Source organism: Myodes glareolus, chromosome 27 (genome assembly GCF_982192425.1).
Source record: "Myodes glareolus chromosome 27, mMyoGla1.1, whole genome shotgun sequence".
Taxonomy (NCBI): Eukaryota; Metazoa; Chordata; class Mammalia; order Rodentia; family Cricetidae; genus Myodes; species Myodes glareolus.
Window position 1 is genome coordinate 43868864 of NC_142052.1, and position 18985 is coordinate 43887848.

An 18985-nucleotide genomic window follows, 5' to 3' on the forward strand; every position below is an offset into this window, starting at 1 on the left:
GACAGGAGTTCTACATGCAACAGCCCTGGCTGTACTGGAACTAGCTGTTGTAGACCAGGCTGTCCTCGAACTCACAGAGATCTGCCTGCCTCTGCCTCCCTAGAAGTGGGATTAAAGGCGTGCGCCACCATCACCTGGCCAGTATAAAGTATTTTTAAGCCAGGTGTCTTATACTTGTAATCCTAGCACTTGAGAGAATGAGTCATGAAGGCCCCCAAAACTTTGAAGTTAGCTTAGCCTACAAGGTGAGCCGTGAGCCACAGAGCACCTTGGCCTACAGATGAGACCCTGTTCCCCAAAGGCAAAATGAAGTGAAATACTTAAAATCTTCATCACCTGGGGCTGGAGAGATGGCTTAGGGGTTATGAGAGCTTGCTGCTCTTCTAGAGGACTCAAGTCTGGTCCCCAGCATCTATTCAGTTGGATCGTCGCAAACGCTCACAACTCCAGCTGGCCTCTGAGGTCACCCACACACACGTAACATCCATTTACCACAGACATACAGACATAAATAACAATAATCTTTAGCTCCTAGTTGACTTCTCACAGGCTGAAAAGCAGATGTACTAAAAGATGTTGGCCTAAGAGACATTGTTACTGAAACCTTCTTCTGGGTCTCCAGGGTGGGGCCTAGTGTCTTTCCTTAGTTATTCTACAGCAGTTAGAAGCCATGGCTCAAGGTAGATTAACCCCATTGATAGCCTGTGCAGCAAGGCCTTTCCCTCGGGTGTTGCAAAGGGGCTCTTGACTAACCTCAGAGCATTACAGGCAGATGAAGCTGAGCTACGGGTGGCCCGAGAATTCAGGCCACTCGGTCTCATGAGAAGTTCCATTCTCTGAGTAGAAAGTGGGGACAATGATTTTTATTTGAGTGTGGATCCTTGGATCAGCAATATCCATACTTGCCGCCAAAGTGAAATGACTTAGTAGGAATTGTAGACCCGCACTCAGAGGGCACGCTGGGATCCTTCAGAGTATGGATCTTCAGCAGTCCTGTGTCACTGCACGTGGCCAAATGAAACACACAGGTCACATGTGTCACACCTGTCCACTGGGGTTACAGCGAGTGAGACGCTATGTGTATGTTATCCTGCAGACAGCTGGGGACAGTTTGAACTGCTGATAGCTGGAATGGAGGGTACAGTCTCTCTCTCTCTCTCTCTCTCTCTCTCTCTCTCTCTCTCTTCTCCTCCTCTCCCCTCCCCTCCCTTCTCCTCTCCTTTCCCATCTCCTCTCCTCTCTTTGACTTCTTTTATGGTTTTGAGCACATTTTATGTATGGATATAAAAACTGTCAACCTCCTGGACAGGCAATCAATAAAACAGAAGCGAACATTTTTGTCTGACGTAAAGAGTTAAGAGGAAAAATAAACCAGGGAAGATGGCCAGGGAGTACCAGGAAGGGGTCTAGTTTTAGATGCATGGCCGGGAAAAACTTTTCCTGGAAGGCAGCCTTGGAGGAGTAGATTAGGAAGATCAGGAGGATTCGGGAGCACGGACACAAGCGGCTTAGGGAAGGGCAGGGGTGAAGGGAGCAATGGGAGCCCATCGACCATTAGGCCAACACAGTTGGAGCAGAGAGAGCAGGTGAAGGATGGAATGAGTGTGCAACAAGGCCACCAGAGAGGCCCAGGCATGTACAAGCGTGTCAGAATCTTGGTATTTTTTTCAGACATGGGAGATTCCAAGGAGGACTGGGGCAGAGAAACAACACGGTCCAGTTTGCTTTTAAGGAAAACGTCTTTGGCTTCTCTTTTGGAAGGAGACATGGGGGAGCAATGGGGAAGAGTTGGAAGTGACACCCAGTCATTTGTGTGAGGCGTGTCAACAGCTTCTACTGGATTGTGTTAGGCAGTACAGGGCCAGCGAGAGACCAGATTATTTGGAAGTGGAGCTGACAAGATTTGCCACAAGGTTGGGTGAGATACGAGAGAAAGAAGAGACTCTCAGATGATCCCCAAGATGCGGGCCTGACAATGGCACTGAGTGACAGAGTTGTCATTGACTGGGACAGGAATGGCTGTGGGAGGAGGAGGTGAAGGGTCATGCTGCAGACATGCTAAGCTTGAGGTGTCCATCCAACAATGAGCAAGGCGGGATGAAGGAATTGGATAGCGAAGACCGGAATCCAAGCAAGGTCTGAGTTAGAGATAGAAACTGGAGAATCATTACTGCAGTGTTATCTTGTGTACAAAGAGTCTGTTGAATGTCAAGGATGGGGCCAAGGCAGAGAGGGTCATGGTGTGGGAGAATTGTCTGTGTTCTGTCAATCATATTTTAATAAAACGCTGATTGGCCAGGCAGGCAGTATAGGCGGGAAAGCCAGACAGGAAGTAGGGGTGGAGCAAAGAGACTGGGAGTATTCTGGAAAGCAGGAAGCTCCCTCCGCAGTTCTGCCCAGACCACCGGAGAGGAAAGATGTAAGCTGCCCCGCTGGAAAAGGTACTGAGTCATGTGCTAACGTAGATAAGGATAATGGGGTAACATAAGTTATAAGAGCTAATAAGTAGCCTGACCTAATGGGCCAATCAGCTTTATAACTTATAGAGATCTCTGTAAGATTGATTTTCTTTGTGACTTGCCGGTTGTGGGGTACCGGGTGGGAACAGATACCCCCAACAAGCCGGCCCTCATGTTACAGGGTCACGTGCTAAAAATATGCATACCCCCAATGTGCATATATGCATGCGTGCATGTATGCAAGTGTGTGAGTTTGTGTGAGTGCGCGCACACACATTTATATGTGTAATTTGGGAAGGCAATTTTCCCTTATACTAAGCTCAGTTAAGAACATTTATTAAAATGCATACTCCTTGATCAAGTTCTCCCAACAGAAACCTCCATTCATTTAAACAAACCCTCCAGGCCGGAGGACATCAGCAGCAAAGGCTCTCCGGGGTTCCGGGTAGAGCCACCTTACCTCACAGGATAAGGTCTGCGCATGAGTTGTCACAGGAAGCAGTTTCCGTTCTTTGAACTTCTGAAGGCAGTCATAGACCTGCAGAAGGGAAAAAGCGTGAGAGTGACCCTGATCCTGAGACATGACCAGGGACATTTCAGAGTAAAGGTCTCCAAGGAAGGAACAGCCAAGGTGGCTATGCTCACACCTGAACACGTGACACTGAGTGACTCCAGCGGCTGAGTAGAGGTCCCAGGGCTTCAGGGGCCTCACTCCTGGTTGCTACCGGGAGACTGATATCCCCAGAGCCCTTTCATCAATAAAAAGTATGCAAATGTTTCCCTTGTTAAGGTGAGGGAGGCAAGAGAAGATGTCTGGCGTTGACACCAACAGGGAGCTTTTCCAGGGGATCTATGGGGTTGAGACCCCTTCTCCAGGGGGTCTATGGGGTTGAGACCCCTTCTCCAGGAGGGTCTATGGGGTTGAGACCCCTTCTCCAGGGGGTCTATGGGGTTGAGACCCCTTCTCCAGGGGGTCTATGGGGTTGAGACCCCTTCTCCAGACGGGTCTATGGGGTTGAGACTCCTTCTCCAGGGGGTCTATGGGGTTGAGACCCCTTCTCCAGGAGGGTCTATGGGGTTGAGACCCCTTCTCCAGGAGGGTCTATGGGGTTGAGACCCCTTCTCCAGGGGGCCTATGGGGTTGAGACCCCTTCTCCAGGGGGTCTATGGGGTTGAGACCCCTTCTCCAGGCAGTCTATGGGGTTGAGACCCCTTCTCTAGGAGGGTCTATGGGGTTGAGACCCCTTCTCCAGGGGGTCTATGGGGTTGAGACCCCTTCTCCAGGGGGTCTATGGGGTTGAGACCCCTTCTCCAGACGGGTCTATGGGGTTGAGACTCCTTCTCCAGGGGGTCTATGGGGTTGAGACCCCTTCTCCAGGGGGTCTATGGGGTTGAGACCCCTTCTCCAGGAGGGTCTATGGGGTTGAGACCCCTTCTCCAGGGGGTCTATGGGGTTGAGACCCCTTCTCCAGGGGGTCTATGGGGTTGAGACCCCTTCTCCAGGCAGTCTATGGGGTTGAGACCCCTTCTCTAGGAGGGTCTATGGGGTTGAGACCCCTTCTCCAGGGGGTCTATGGGGTTGAGACCCCTTCTCCAGGGGGTCTATGGGGTTGAGACCCCTTCTCCAGGGGGTCTATGGGGTTGAGACCCCTTCTCCAGAGGGTCTATGGGGTTGAGACCCCTTCTCCAGGGGGTCTATGGGGTTGAGACTCCTTGTCCAGGAGGGTCTATGGGATTGAGACCCCGTAGGACCTCTGTGCTCGGCAGCTGGGCAGGGCACAAACTGCGTGACTCACAACCCACCAAGAGTCCCGGATAAGAAGCCAGGCATTCAGAATGTGCTCGCCCATGTTCAGTGTGGATCTTTGAAGCTGTTCAGGTCTCCTTCCTCAGGCAATTCTCCAGTGTGAATTCGTTTATGCAAATTCCAGCTTCGCCTCTCCTGATCCACGGGGATTCTTTTTCCCTACTGGATGAGGAGTCAGGCTGAGTAAGCAAAGCTCACCCGGCTCCGGAGTGATTCCCATCATCGTATTCTGGCATCAGATTTCTCTTACAGATGGAGAAAAGAGGCCCAAGAGGCGGCTCAGCTGCTCCGTCTATATCTGTGATGAATGGGCTTCCTGCTGAACTGGAAGGCCGGTACTCAAATGTATGTGGGAGTGGGAGCACTCAGCACAAAGAATCCATGCTCACCAAAGATGGTGAGCCTGGGGGGACATTCATAATGAAACCCAAACTCCAGGCCCTGGAGAGGGTGTGTGCACACACGCTTATGTGCATATATGCTTGTGTGTTTGTGTGTGTTGATGTATGTGTATGTGTGTGTGTTGGGGGGATGTTAGGGGTTAAGTGCTAGCTAGGCATGGTCTATATAGTGAGTTCAAGACCAGCTTATGAGGCCCAGGATCCAGTGATTTAAAACAAGTGATGTTCATCTTTGCTCATTCAGAAGCTGTGACCCCTTCAATTTTAAAGGCTATCACCTTAGCATGTATCCTAAGGCTGACCATATCTCATGCCTATTTGGAAGAAACAGCCATATCCCCAAAATAGCTTCAAAAGAATCCTTCCTCAGAAAACTTGTTCAGAACATCTACTCCATATGGTGCACAAATTTTAATCAAATTGTAAAAGATTTTATCAGGGTAAGGAAATATTAAGAGTGTCAACCATATCCATGGATGTTTTAGTTCCTGATTTTAACACAAGAGGAAGTTTTGTTTCTTGAGACAGGGTTTTACTGTGTATTCCTTACTGCCTGAAACTTGCTATGTAGGTAAGGCTGCCTCACAGAGACCTCTGCTTCTGCCTCCCACGTGCTGGGGCTAAAGGGAGTCAACACCACACCCAGCCAGAAGTGGCTTTTTATAAAAGCATTTTTACTTGTCCAGAGTTGGCCTTAAGGACAAAGGATTGTGGAGAGGTGATATGGAGTTGCTGGTGGCCATTGTGGTAACTAGTTTGTCATTATAGGGACCTCTGAAAAAATAAGTTGGGGACCATAAAGAAAGGAGCAAATATAGTTTTTCATTCTTAAATGCTTCTGAAGCTAATAGGGTGTGTCTATGTATGTCTTTGTCTCTCTGTGTGTCTGTGTGTCTGTCTGTCTCTCTTTCTCTATGTATCTTCTCTCCCCACACACATACTTTTTTTTCCTTTTGGAGACAGGGTCTCATTGATTTCAGGCTGGCTTCAAATTGACTTTGTAGCCAGGGATGACCTTGAACTTCTGATTATCCTGCCCCGATTTCCTGAGTGCTGGTATTACAGGTGTGTACTATCTTGCCTGGTGTGGTGGTTTGGAAGAGAATGGCTCTCGCAGGCTCATATATTTGAATGTTTAGTCACTAGGGAGTGGACTTGTCTGGAAAGGATTAGGAGGTGTGGTCTTGCTGGAGGAGGTGTGTTACTGGGGTGAGCGTTGGCCCACGTCAGGCTCAGTGTCTCTCACCAGCTGCTCATGGATCAGAATATAAAGCTCTCAGCTCCTGTTCCAGCCATGTACCTGTCTGCTTCCTGTCATGACGATCATGGATTAACCCTCTAAAAATGTAAGCAACCCCAAGTCAAACGTCTTCTTTTCTAAGAGTTGCCTTGGGTACGGTGTCTCTTTGTAGTAACAGAACAGCAATACACCTGTTTTACACAGTGCTGGAGTCTAACCCTGCAGAGAGCTGCGTGATGCCATGCCTTACAGGTGGCACTGATTCCCGCCTTCCACCTTTCCAATGGTGAGTGCTCTCAGATGTGTAACAACTCCATATATGGCTAACGCTAAGATCTGGCTTGTTTCCGCATTTCTGGACCTATCTGCATCTCCCATGTGGCTTTTGGGGGTTGGCTACCCAGAGGTTATTTAAGCTACAGACTGGGTTTTCCCCGGCGCGAGAGGTTGAGAAGGGGCGAGAGGTTGCGAGAGGTAGCGAAAAGATGAGAAGATTATTTTAAGGGCCTGAATAAACCGCAGTTAAGAAGAGTCCGGTGTTGTGTCTTCATTGCTGATAAGGCAGACGCAACATAACCCAGGGCTCTGTGCAAGTCCGGCGGGCACTTTACAGAGCTGGCTGTACCCCCTTCTCCAAAGTGATCCTTCACCTCACATGATACCAAGCAGAACAGAGAAGACAGTCAAAGAGGTAGTGAGGAGCACTCACGGTGATGGTGAGGAGCACTCACGGTGATGGTGAGGAGCACTCACAGTGATGGGCTACCCCACCACTCTCTGAAGAAGGTTGGGGATGCTGAGGCAGACAACGAGAAAAAGATAAAGACAAGGAGAAAGAGCTAAGCTTGAAGATATGGGATCAGATGAGGAAGTGACACCGGCAAACATAAAAAGAAGACTAAGGAAAAAGACATTGATGGGAAGAATGAACAAGGTCAAACCCTTTGGACCAGAAACACTGATGGCCAACTCAGGGGATGTGGAGCACTCTGGAAGAGCCTCAGCAATGATGGGGAAGACACTTGGCCATCAAGCACTAGATGACTAGATCAAGTAGAAGACTAGCTGGAATCCAGGACATTGCTATTTAGTCTTTGGCACACTCCCTTGGGCTCCTTTGAGAGCAAGAGGAGCAACGTCAAACCATGCCCGTTGTGTGTTCATCGTGGACAGTTACGATGAGGTGATGCCCAAGTAGCTCAACTTTATCTGGGGCATGGCTGATCCTGAGGACCTGCCTTTGAGTATCTCCCAAACAATGGTCAAAATGAGCAAACTCTTGAAAGTCCGCCACAAAACATTCAGAAGGGCCTTGAGTTCTTGGAACTTAAAATTACATGTACTCCATGTCAGAGTACGTGTTTGACATGAAGGAGACACGGAAGTCCATCCACTACATCAGTGCTGACAACAAAGAACAGGTGGCCACCTTCATTGAGTATGTGGGGAAGCAGACGTCCTCTTGACGAGTGTGGTTGCAGCAGCTCAAGGAGCGGATGGGAAGAGCCTGGTCACTGTGGACCAAGATGGTCTAGAGCTACCAGAAGGAAACGAAAGAGAGTGCATCAAGTTCTGAGAATCTCTACAAGATCACGAAGGAGATCTTTCACAAGAAGGCAGAGAAGGCGATGGTCTCCGATAGGCACGTGTCTTCACTCCGCTACATTATGAAGAGCACCTGTATCTAGCCAACAAACACAGAGCAGTCCACAAAGGCCCAGGCACTGTGAGACAGCTCTGTCAGGGGTTACATCACCATCAAACAGGGCTTGGAAATCAACCCAGACCACCCAGTTGTGGAGATCCTGCAGCAGCTGACTGGGGCTGTCAAAACAAGCTCAGCAGGGACCCCGCGGCACTGCTGTTAAGAGCTACATTTTGTGTTCTTGGCTTCCCACTTGCGGATCCTCAGAACAACTCCACCCATGACCACAGGTGGCTCCCAGATGCTGGCCTCCCAGGTGAGGATGCTGAGAATCGAAGTATGATCAATAAAACTCAGAGAGAGAAATTGGGGTTCAACCTGAAGGTCAGAAAAGGAAAGCAGCCAGCCACTGGTGCTTACCTCGTGCCGTGTCCGAAATGGCGATCCTGCCTCCAGGAATCTCAGAATGAGACTGTGTCTGAGAGCTGTCTCTTCCCTTTAGTTCTGGGATTAAAGGCATGCACCGCCCTCTTTCTATGGCAACTAGTGTGGCTACTGGGATTAAAGGTGTGTATTATGGAGAGTCTCTCATGGAAGCAGGTTAGAGTACCCCCCTGCGAAGAATTCCAGCTTTGCATTGTTTTTCCTATTGCTCCTCCAGCAGTCGTGACTGGCCTTCATCCATTCATCTCTCTGCCCATTTCTTCTTTCCTGTCCTAAGACAGGAAAACCCTCCCCTCCCCTGACAGCAAGGTCGAGTGCTGTGTATTGAGGTTTTATGGAGATTGTTGTTGCTGCTGCTGCTGCTTCTGTTTGTTTGCTTTTAGTTTTATTTTTGCTCTGAGATTAAAAGTATGCAAAACAAAGACGATGCAGTTTTACTTTAAAAAAGCAAATACATAAACCAACACTTTGGGCATGCTTTTCCAGCAACCTGAACAGACCAAGACATGGCTTCTGCCAGCCAGAGCAAGCAGAGGCTCCGCACTCACCTTCAGCAGAGCCTGCAGCCACGGGGAGTGGAGGAGGTCATACAAGAGATACAGGCCGTTCACATCTCGGCTGTAGAAAAGACTCAGCTCCTGCATGAGGAGCCTCAGGATTCCAGAGAGGCCTAGGTGGGGAGGACAGAGCCAGCAGGTGGGTAGAGGTGGCAAGGAAGGCGGTGTGACCACTGAAGCCGCTCACAACGCTGGGCTTGCCACTCTACGAGTGGGAACAACACTGGATTGAAGGCCTGAGGGTGGCTGTAAGCCCTATCCCATCATCTAGGCTGTACATTTCAGAAGACCATGTGACTGTGTAAAAAAATTCCTTTTGGCAAACTGCAAATAAGCTAGCTTTCTCTCAGGACTGAAACTAACATCAGATGTGGCAATGGATAGACACAAGATCCTGTGAGAATCATGCGATCATTTTCCCCTCTAACATTTGACCAGACAGGAATTTACCCCTAAACCATCCAGTTGTTTTGGGGACCTTCTCTCTGTAAGTCAAACGCAGTTGTCGATTTGCGCCCTTTCTGAAAATACTTATTGAAAGTGTTACTGAAAACCTCTCCCATTAGACTTTAAAGTTTTAAAATTACATTGAGTTATTTATTTGTTATTTACTTGTTTGTGTGGGGGCAGGGAGCACGAATGCCATAGCCTTTGTGTGGAAGCCGGAGTATAATTTGTAGGAACCAGGTCTCTCGTTAGACCATGCTGGTCCCAAGGATTGAATTCACGCCCTCAGTCTTAGCAGCAAGTACATCTACCTACTGAGCCATCTGGCTGGCCCGCCCACTACAACATTTTCGTTTATTTATTTGTTTATCGTGCGTGTGTGTGTGTGTGTGTGCATGTGTGTGCATCTGTGGAGGTCAGGGTGTGTGTCTGTGTGTGTGTGTGTGTGCGTGTGTGTGCCATCTGTGGAGGTCAGGGTGTGTGTCTGTGTGTGTGTGTGTGTGTGTGTGTGCGTGTGTGTGCATCTGTGGAGGTCAGGGTGTGTGTCTGTGTGTGTGCGTGTGTGTGCATCTGTGGAAGTCAGGGTGTGTGCGTGTGTGTGTGTGTGTGCATCTGTGGAGGTCAGGGTGTGTGTCTGCGTATATGCACGCATGTGTGTGTGCATCTATGGAGGTCAGGGTGTGTGTGTGTGTGTGTGTGTGCACATCTGTGAAGGTCAGGGCGTGTGTGTGCATCTGTGGAGTTCAGAGTATGTGTGTGTGAGCATCTGTGGAGGTCAGGGTGTGTGCATGTGTGTGTGAGCATCTGTGGAGGTCAGGGTGTGTATGTGCATGTGTGTGCATCTGTGGAGGTCAGGGTGTGTGTTGTGTTGTGTGTGCGTGTGTGTGTGCATTTGTGGAGGTCAGGGTGTGTGTGTATGTGCATGTGTGTGCATCTGTGGAGGTCAGGATGTGTGTGTGGTGTGTGTGTGTGTGAGCATCTGTGGAGGTCAGGGTGTGTGTTGTGGTGTGTATGTGTATGTGTGTGTGTGTGCATCTGTGGAGGTCAGGGGACAATTTGAGGGAGTTGATTCTCTCCAACTCAGGCCACCATCTCTGACAACAAGCAACCTGACTCACAGAGCAATCTTGCCAGCCCCATCTAGGCTTCCTAACATAAATTTCAACATTCTACCGAGTAAAGGAATTAAATACACAGTAAATCCTCAATTTTTTTCATCAAAAATCTTTGAAATGTTACTCTGCGTGTGAACAACTGACCCAGTTCTGAGTTTATATAAAACAGTGTGGCTTGGTGAGGTTTTGACTCTCCCATGACAATTGTCTGTCTTCTGACAATTGTTCTCGTGAGTATCAACAGTAATGCTAGTGGGCAAAGGTGCAGAATAAGCCCCCGGGGAGGGTCACAGTCAGCATCCCTGTGTACTTGATTGCATATTCAGATATTACTATAAGTCTTCTCTTGTCTAGAAAAGGAAGTCTGGAAGCACATACCATTCTCGGGACTGGGTACCGTGGAAAGTGTCCCATCCTTGTCGGCCAGCTCCGCTCCTCGGTCTGACTGTCTCATCCTCCCTGCTGGCGCTTGGAAGTCAGAAACAGGAAACAGACTGACAAACGGCATATCATCCCTTGGCCACACCGGCCACACAGTGCTCAGCACATTGGAGTGTGTTTTCAACAACAGTTATTCTGTAAGCCACGTACTAGGCCACACATACTGGGGTCTACATCAAATAAAACAGACCTTGCCCTGTGACACTTCCTCTCCAAATCAGCTACTACTAAGTGTGTGAAAGATGACACCGGTATCCCATAAACACTCCCCTCACCCATCTTTTCTAAAATTCTTTTAAATTATGTTTAGACACGCATGTATGAGTGTATGAGTGCACGCATGTATGAGTGTATGAGTGCACACACACTCATACACGCATGGCTCGGCTCAGGTTTAGAGGTCAGGGGACAAGGTGCAGGGATCAGTTCACTTCCTCCATCACGTGGGTCGTGGGGACCAATCTCAAGTTGTCAACCTTGGTGGCGAGGGACTTTATGCACTGAGCCGTCTCACAATCCCGTCGTCTTTCCCAATAACTGAGAAGTCATATCCTGTCTACTTGCTTCCCATCTGTTGGGTAACTCCTCCTAGGTGAATGACCCACTGTTGAGAGCTCAGAGGGACTCCCCGTCTTGAATGCACACTGAGGCGCCCTCTGGACACCACACTTTGAAGTTCTTCATTGACCTCGCTGAGCAGTTGCAGAATTCCTGTTAGAAGACTGGACTAAAGAATGTGACACAGATAACTGTCCTGTCACAGTCTTCTAACCTAGAGACAACGTAAAAGTGGCTTGACGCCCCGCCTTGGGCAACAACCTTCCTGGTTTACCCTATAACTTGTCTAAGACCTAGACAACAGTCCCCCGTAGATTTTGTGCAGGTTCAAACATATATCTCATTATATCTTAGCCCCATCAGTTTCAATACTCATCTTTAACAACCAATTTGAACAGCTTAATTTATATATTTTTTAAAGATTTATTTATTTATTATGTATACAGTGTCCTCCCTGCATGTGTGCCTGCCAACCAGAACAGGGTACCAGATCACACTACAGATGGCTGTGAGCCACCATGTGGTTGCTGGGAATTGAATGCAGGACCTCTGGAAGAGCAGCCAGTGCTCTTAACCTCTGAGCCATTCTCTAGCCTGAGTGGCTCAAGTCAATGTACTTTTGGACAACATTGCTTTAGATATATTTACTTTCACTAAATACAAATCCAAAATAACAGTGGCCTCGAAGGATAGAAGTCCCTGTGTCACTAATTCGACAACTCAGAAACAGAGACAATTCAGACTTGGTAGGCCAGCCTCAATCCATAAAGTATTAAGGTAATGGGGTCCTACCAGATCACTATCCCCACCCCCACTGGGTGCATATGGCTCTTGTCTATCTGCTCCAAGATGGCGGCATGGTTTCCAGCTATCACTTCTGCGTTTCAACCAGCAGGGTGACGAAAGGGTTAAGAAGACAAGGGCAAAGGTTTAGAAGTAGTTCTACATGATAAACTATCCCTGGAGAGGTTTGACAGGAAATGGCCCCCAAAGAGAGTAGCACTATTAGGAGGTGTGACCTTGCTGGAGGAAGTGTGTCACCGCGAAGGTGGGCTTTGAGGTCACATCTATACTCAAGATACCGCCCAGTAACTGAGACCACTTCCTGTTGCCTGCAAGATGTAGGATTCTCAGCTACTTCTCCAGTACTGTGCCTGCATGCCACTGTTATGCCCAGATCACGGAGTCCCCCCAAAGCCAACTAGAAGACAGAGTCCTGTATGTAAAAGCAAAAAGCTTTTACATACACAGGTCTTACACAGGTCATTCTTACACAGGTCTCCTTTTGTCCAATTTCCTGGAGTGATTGGAGAGCCCTGAGCTCAGTTCAGGTTGGGTTTTTATAATAACAAAGATAGGGGTGAGGGATTTCTAAGGTTCAGGACCCCGGATTGGCTGACATTTGTCTAGGGGTGTCCTGGTGGAAAGCGACGGGTGTGTGCAATTCCAACAATGGTTGGAATTTCCTTTGGACGGTCTGTTCCTGGGTGGTGCCTGGGTGGCCTCAGTTTGGGGTTTTTCTTGGAACCAGGTATTGCCTTAGGGTAAACTGCTGAGACTCAGGCCGCTATTGAGCTTGTCATGGCCGGGTCCTACAGCCACCATGCTCCCCACCATGATGATAATGGACTAAACCTCTGAAATTGTGAGCAAGCCACTGTAATGGTCTGTCCTGTCCCTTTAAGAGACAAGCCCCACCCACTTCTTCTCTTGTCCACCAAGCTGATCTTCAGCTTCCAGTCTGAACCCAGTCTTTTCTATCTCTCTCCCAAAGAGGCAGCTTCTGCCTCTCCCTTCTCCCCACCTCTCCCCTCACCTCCTTTCTCTCTCTCTCTCTCTCTCTCTCTCTCTCTCTCTCTCCTCTTCCCCCTTCTCCCCTTTCCCCTTCCCTTCCATAACCCGCTAAATCTTTATCCAACCTCACTCTGCATGGCATGCCTATCCATCTCGGTCTCTCACCCACCATAACTTTCTTCATAAACACAAAATAGTTTGCAATTTTGAAATGCATTAAATGTGGGCAAATGTTACCGCCATGATTAGATAATTAATTTAGTTCATGGCCCATTGCACCTTACCAAATAGTCCACCAAATCAGAAAATCATTTCATCAATGGTACTCCTGCATGTGACCAGACAACCACTACAACACACCACGCTTGGATGGCATCTGCACCTGCATTCCCAGCTGCTGCACCCTTTCAGAGTTTTGTGTGGTTACTACTGGGTGTTAAAGGTCATGTCCCACATCCACACATTGAAATACACATTTTAGGATCAGATATTTCAGGGTTTTTGTTGTTGGTGGTGGTGGTTCGTTGGTTTCTTTTGTTTTGAAGCAGGGTCCCAGGTAGCCCATGCTGGCCTCAAACTCGCTATGGACCTAAGGAAAACCAGATGATCTTTAATTCCTCCTGCCTCCCCATCTCAAGGGCTGGGATTACAGGCGTGTGACCATATCCAGTTTATGTAGTGCTGGGGGGTTGAACCGTAGACGTCACATACCCTAGGCAAGCATGCTCTCAAGTTGTATACCCAGCTTTGCTTTTTTTAACTTGTTCTTTTTATTACTGGTAGGATATTATGTGGACTTAAAAACTATCCTTATGTGTATACGTGTCTTGGTTTAAGTTTCCCCAGAATGAAGGATTCTAGGCAGGTGTAATTTATAGGATAAAGGGGCAGGGGCTATGAAAAAGTCATTAAATGCTATTTTATCAAGCAAGTGATCCTTATGAAGACCTGGAACTTGAGAATTATCTTAAAAGTCAGCTTTGGGGCTTCAAGGTGGCTCAGCAGGGGAAGGCACTTGCTGCCAAGCCTGACGACCCTGAACCCAAAAAGCAGGAGAGAACTGTCTCCCGAAAGTTGTTCTCTGACTTCCACAAACACCCTGTGGCACTAGGGCCCCCACAAACACCTATGTGAGCACACACACACACACACACACACACGTAATTAAAATATTTTAAGTCTGCATTTCTGTCGGCTTTAAAATACACACTAATTGCTATGCAAGGTTCTGACCTCCTACACATTATGCGTGTTTTCCAAAAAAATCCTGGACAAAGCACACATGCACCCATGAGCAAGGGCCTGCTGGCTTCTTCTGCATCAAAGGTCTCCAGGGAAGATGGGGACAAACACAGTGTTTTTCTTGAAGTCTGCGATATCTCACTGCGTATAACCTGAGGTGTCTGAGAGTCAACCACTTGAAAACAGACTACCCAAGATTCTGCTAAGCTGCAGGTGGTGCCTTCGGGAAATGTAGGATTGTAAGCTGTCTAGTCAGTCTCTTACCTGCGAGGACAGAAACACGCAGGTTTTCCTCGGCCAAGAGAAAAGCAAGCAGGAACCCCAGGTGGCTGTAAGCTGCCAGAGTCACCTCGAGGCTCTGGATAAAGTCCCTGGGCGTCCTGGATTTAATCCTGACCTTGCAGCCTAACCAGTGACTCACAGGCTGTAAGCCTTCCCCGCCAATCCTTTCGACCTTTGCTTTATTCTCCACCTCACTAGGGTTTTCTCTCACCCTGCTACCACACTCTGCTCCGAGCCGCTGATATTTCTGCTCACCGTTTCAGGATAGCGGTATCTTTTTTTTATTTTTTTATTTTTTGAGACAGGGTCTCATGTAGCCTAGGTGGCCTTGGTTACTGTGTGTGTGTGTGTGTGTGTGTGTAAAACCAAGGCTAACTTTGGATTCCTCATCCTCCTGTCCCCATGTTTTCCCCATAAGGGCTGGATTACAAACTTGTGCCACTACGTCCATCTGAGCTTTTTTTTCCTTTAAAGTTTGTTTTTTTCCTCTACATTTTTCTCTGCTCCCTTCCCTGTTTCTCCCCTCCCCCCTCCAGCCCTTCCCCAAGGTCCCCATGCTCCCAATTTATTGAGGAGATCTTGTCTTTCTCTACCTCCCATGTAGATTAGATCTATGTAAGTCTCTCAGTGTCAGCATTGTTGTCTAAATTCTCTGGGATTATGGTTTGTAGGCTGGCTTTCTTTGCTTTATGTTTAAAAACCACCTATTAGTGAGTACATGTGATAATTTTTTGGGGAGGTCTGGGTTACCTCACTCAAAATGATGTTTTCTAGCTCCATCCATTTTCCTGCAAAATTCAAGTTGTTATTTTTTTCTGCTGTGTAGTACTCCACTGTGTAAATGTACCACATTTTCCTTATCCATTCTTCGGTAGAGGGGCATTTAGGTTGTGTTCCAGAAACTTTGTTTTTTTCAAGTCTTAATGCAGAACTCAGCTCTGAAGGGGCATCTGGCAAGAAAGAGCAGGGGTGAGCAGTCCCAGCTGGGACACAGAGCAAACCTCAGCTGGGGAGGCCTGGGGTTGACGTTCACCTGCCAGCGCCACAGTGAGCGCCATGGGGATCTTTTCGTGAGCCACGTGGGTGCTGGGCATTTCTAGTCACAGTTGACGACCTGGAGATTTAGAATTTGTTTTTGTTTGAAGGGTCAACTGGGAAGGCGAACAGAGCGAGGAGCCCTGGCTGTTAGGAGGAGCCCTGGCGGCCAGACTGCTTCACTAGGACTGAACTGGACAAGGAGTTGCAATGTGGTATCAGCTGCCATCTGAGGGTTCCTCTGGTTCCATTCTCTGAGTTTTCACGCATTTCCAGTGATCCCATTCTCTTTCTCAAGGAGCTAGATGTTTAAAGACAGTAAAGTAACCTGTCTTTATTAGCCAAATGTGGCATTTGTGTGTTGATCCACAAGGTCAAAAACATTCAAAATGGGAAATCCTCAGAAGGGAGTGAGCACTGGTCCCTTCCCACAGGGTACGGGATCATTCTGGCAGAAGGCAGTGAGCGGAAAGGTGGTGTGGCGGGGGATAGTCTCTGATCCTCTCTACCCTTCCCTAAAGACAAAGACAACTACTAAGTGTCTTTTATTCAAGGAAACATATTCCCCTCAAGACTCTCCTCCTTGGGACATAGGGTCAGAGAGTTGTTCTCTGTCAGCAAATTGGCTTCAGTTAAACTGAGCCAAAACTGAGTCAGAGGCATACTCAGCTGACCACCCTTTAAATGTTTAGCCAGCCCCCACACCATTTCCAATAGTCATGGAACAACTTCATAGAGATGAATGTCTTTTATTATGAAAACTGCTGTTACATTACAGCCAACATCCCAAAACAGTATTTTAACAAACACTTGTCTTGATTATAAAGTAGTTCGGAAATCATGATCCTTTTCGAAAGTAATTAATGCCTGCTGAGTCATCTCACATGGAGCAGGACACGGCTCACCAGGGAGCACAGCAGATGAGACGGGAGAGCACCTGTGTTACCCAAACCACACGCGGCACCGCTACAGCGTGAACCGACAGCCTACAGCGGGGTTTGTAGAAGAGCAAACAGTGGAAACATGGAGGGGTCGCAATACTGTAGAGATGGGGGCAGCCAAAGTGTGTTTTTCCTTTCTTCCCTTCTGAGTTCAGGGTGAGGTACAGGGAAGGTCACACGCTGGGCTGGGGACCCTCACAGTTCCCTGCTTCCTTCCTTCTCCACACAGAGCCCGCACCGGCCTCCTGGGACCAGTGGGCTCTGTAGCAGCTGGCATCAGGGTTTGGATTCCAGTGTATCCCTACGTCCTTTCTAGTCGGGGACGGGGGTTCCTATGAGGATGCATTCCATGTCAGGACCAGGATGTGGAGTCCCCTCGTGGGACCTCTCCCAGCACCAACACTCGGGGGGAGGGGCTTATCAAAGTCTAAAGCTGCAGTTTGGAAATTCTTCCTCTTCCCCTGAGAAGCAGCATACTGCCCACGTGGCTGGAAGGGGTCCTGGAAGGCAAGGTACTGCTGCTTCAGTCTCAGGTACAGCCTGCTCCTTGCCTGGGGATGTGGGGTAACCGCAGATGGATCCGGACAAACCACTAACTTAGGAACAGCCAGTAACTTCTTTCACGCAAGCAGCTTTCTTGGGAAACTTCCCTGCGATTTCAGGGAGCCGAGTGAGACCTTTCTCCATAGGAAAGGGGTAACCGGTTTCCTCTTCTAAGGAGGTGTCTGGATCTTAGTACAGGTCAAGACCGGCTAAGCGGATTCCTATTTCCTTTTCCGCTCTCCATTTGAACTATACAGTATGTTTTCCGCCCTGAGCTCAGGGCTCTAATCATTAGTAAGGCTCAGAAATAACACATAGTCCATTCCAGTTTCAACACGGTTCTCTGCCAGCACAGGGCGACTCCAGATGGCGCGCAGCCTGCACAGAGATAATCCAGCTCTCCAGCCAGCAGGTGACTAGTTAAGCTTCTCACGCTGAATCTGGTAGTAACAGGCCTGGAAAAAAATTCAGAACAAATTCAAATTTTCTTTTTAAGGCCAGAGAAAGAGAATCCCTTATTAGCACAGCAGCCCACGATTCGCTCGCCCCCCTCCCCCCCGCGTCCTTCCCTGTGACTCCACCCCATGGTTATGTGTAGCCTGGTGGTAATGAACAGCAACGGAATTGTACACATTTCCTCTCTACTTCAGCTGTGCCCTGTTCACTGGTGGCTGGGAAGTCTGGAGGTACACAGATCCCCGACACAGCTAACGATGACTTAACCCCGCACAGGAGAAGCAAGTTCCGCGGTCCCTCAGTGCCCGTGCTCGGGTCACGCCTGCTTTCCACTCTTGAATTTGATTTCTTAGGATCAATTCCAAACACACCAACACTTCGCTGCTGTCAATCAGGATGGTAATGATCTCCGCCTAGTAACTGTTCATACAAGAGCAGCCTAGCTGCTGTCTACCCCACGGTCAGCCACGGGGGAAAGTGACCTCACTACAAACACACCGGCCCTGGGTATCGCTGAACACGTGCTGCTGGTGTTCTAGGCACAACAAGCTTCAGTTGGACTCCTGGGACTCGGAGCGTCTGCCGTCGTGTGCATTTACCTGCTTCCCCTCGGGACGCGGCAGGCTCGGTTAGCTCAGGCCGCAAACCTGGCGCTCGGTCCTAAGGTTTTGCACACTTTTGGGGCCACTCCTATCCTTCGTTCCTCCTTCTCTGACAAACCCCACAGCACCCATACCTGCTGCCTTGGTCCATCCCCAAGACTGCAATGACAGCAGTGCTATTTTTACATTTATTAAATATCTTTAGCAATTTTAGCTAGATTCTTCTATTTCTAATGTGAAAATTTTATTACTGTATTGTTAATATGAACACTATCCTTTCCATTAGGGACTTTCTATTCATGTGACCATAGCAGAGTACTTCGTATTAAATATTATAATTTTATAAGATTTTATTACCTGGCAGTGTAGGTCTGATTTGTCCTAATTTAATGCATTGTCTTGCTTTTAGTACCAACAACACATATTTTGAAGCTATTTAGTCTACTCAGAGAGGCTAATCAGATCCAGAAAGACAAACATGGTATGTGTTTGCATATATGTCGATGGCGGCTACGGAGATCAGGTACAAATAAGGGACTGGGGAGAGATGGCTCTCCCTAGGAAGGGGAAGTAGATCAGACAGTTACGGATGGGTGGGGACAAGAGGGCTGAAATGGGAGGATTAACAGGGAGGGATATGGGGAAAGACAGGCAAACTAAGGGCCATGCGAGGGGCCCTATGGGAACCTAAGACAGTGGAGGCTTCCTAATGAAAATGTCCGTATGAAGGCAATTTAAACGAAATCACCAAGTAATGGGAGACACGGCTCCAAGTGAAGCTTCCAATACGGAATGGGTTACATCTAACGGAGCTCTTGGCCAAGGTGGGTACTGGAAGGTGCTCTGCACACGGCCAGAGGAGAAAGATAAGCATGAACCCTCACAAGCCCAACGATCTGTAAGAGTGGCCTGCCTTCAAGAACGCATTTTGGAGAAGCATCTTCAGTGTCCCACAGGGCTGGCACAAAGATTGTGG

At 48.4% G+C, this 18985-nt stretch overlaps 2 protein-coding genes across 4 annotated transcripts in view; both read right to left on the minus strand.

Moving 5' to 3' along the window:
- Mpp4 (MAGUK p55 scaffold protein 4) overlaps positions 1-10579 on the minus strand; it is a 38454-nt gene extending 27875 nt beyond the window's left edge. Inside the window, 3 exon segments of the mRNA XM_048428760.3 lie at positions 2920-2997; positions 8545-8666; positions 10494-10579. Coding sequence (XP_048284717.3) covers positions 2920-2997; positions 8545-8666; positions 10494-10569 — 276 coding nt within the window. The 5' untranslated portion in view covers positions 10570-10579.
- A 5621-nt stretch (positions 10580-16200) lies between these two features.
- The window catches only part of Als2 (alsin Rho guanine nucleotide exchange factor ALS2), a 69522-nt gene continuing 66737 nt past the window's right edge, over positions 16201-18985 (minus strand). For all 3 annotated transcript variants that reach the window (XM_087902395.1, XM_087902396.1, XM_087902394.1), the window contains exon 34: positions 16201-17406. In XM_087902395.1, the coding sequence (XP_087758521.1) occupies positions 17368-17406 (39 nt within the window). In that variant the 3' untranslated portion in view covers positions 16201-17367. The remainder of the gene's footprint in view (positions 17407-18985) is intronic.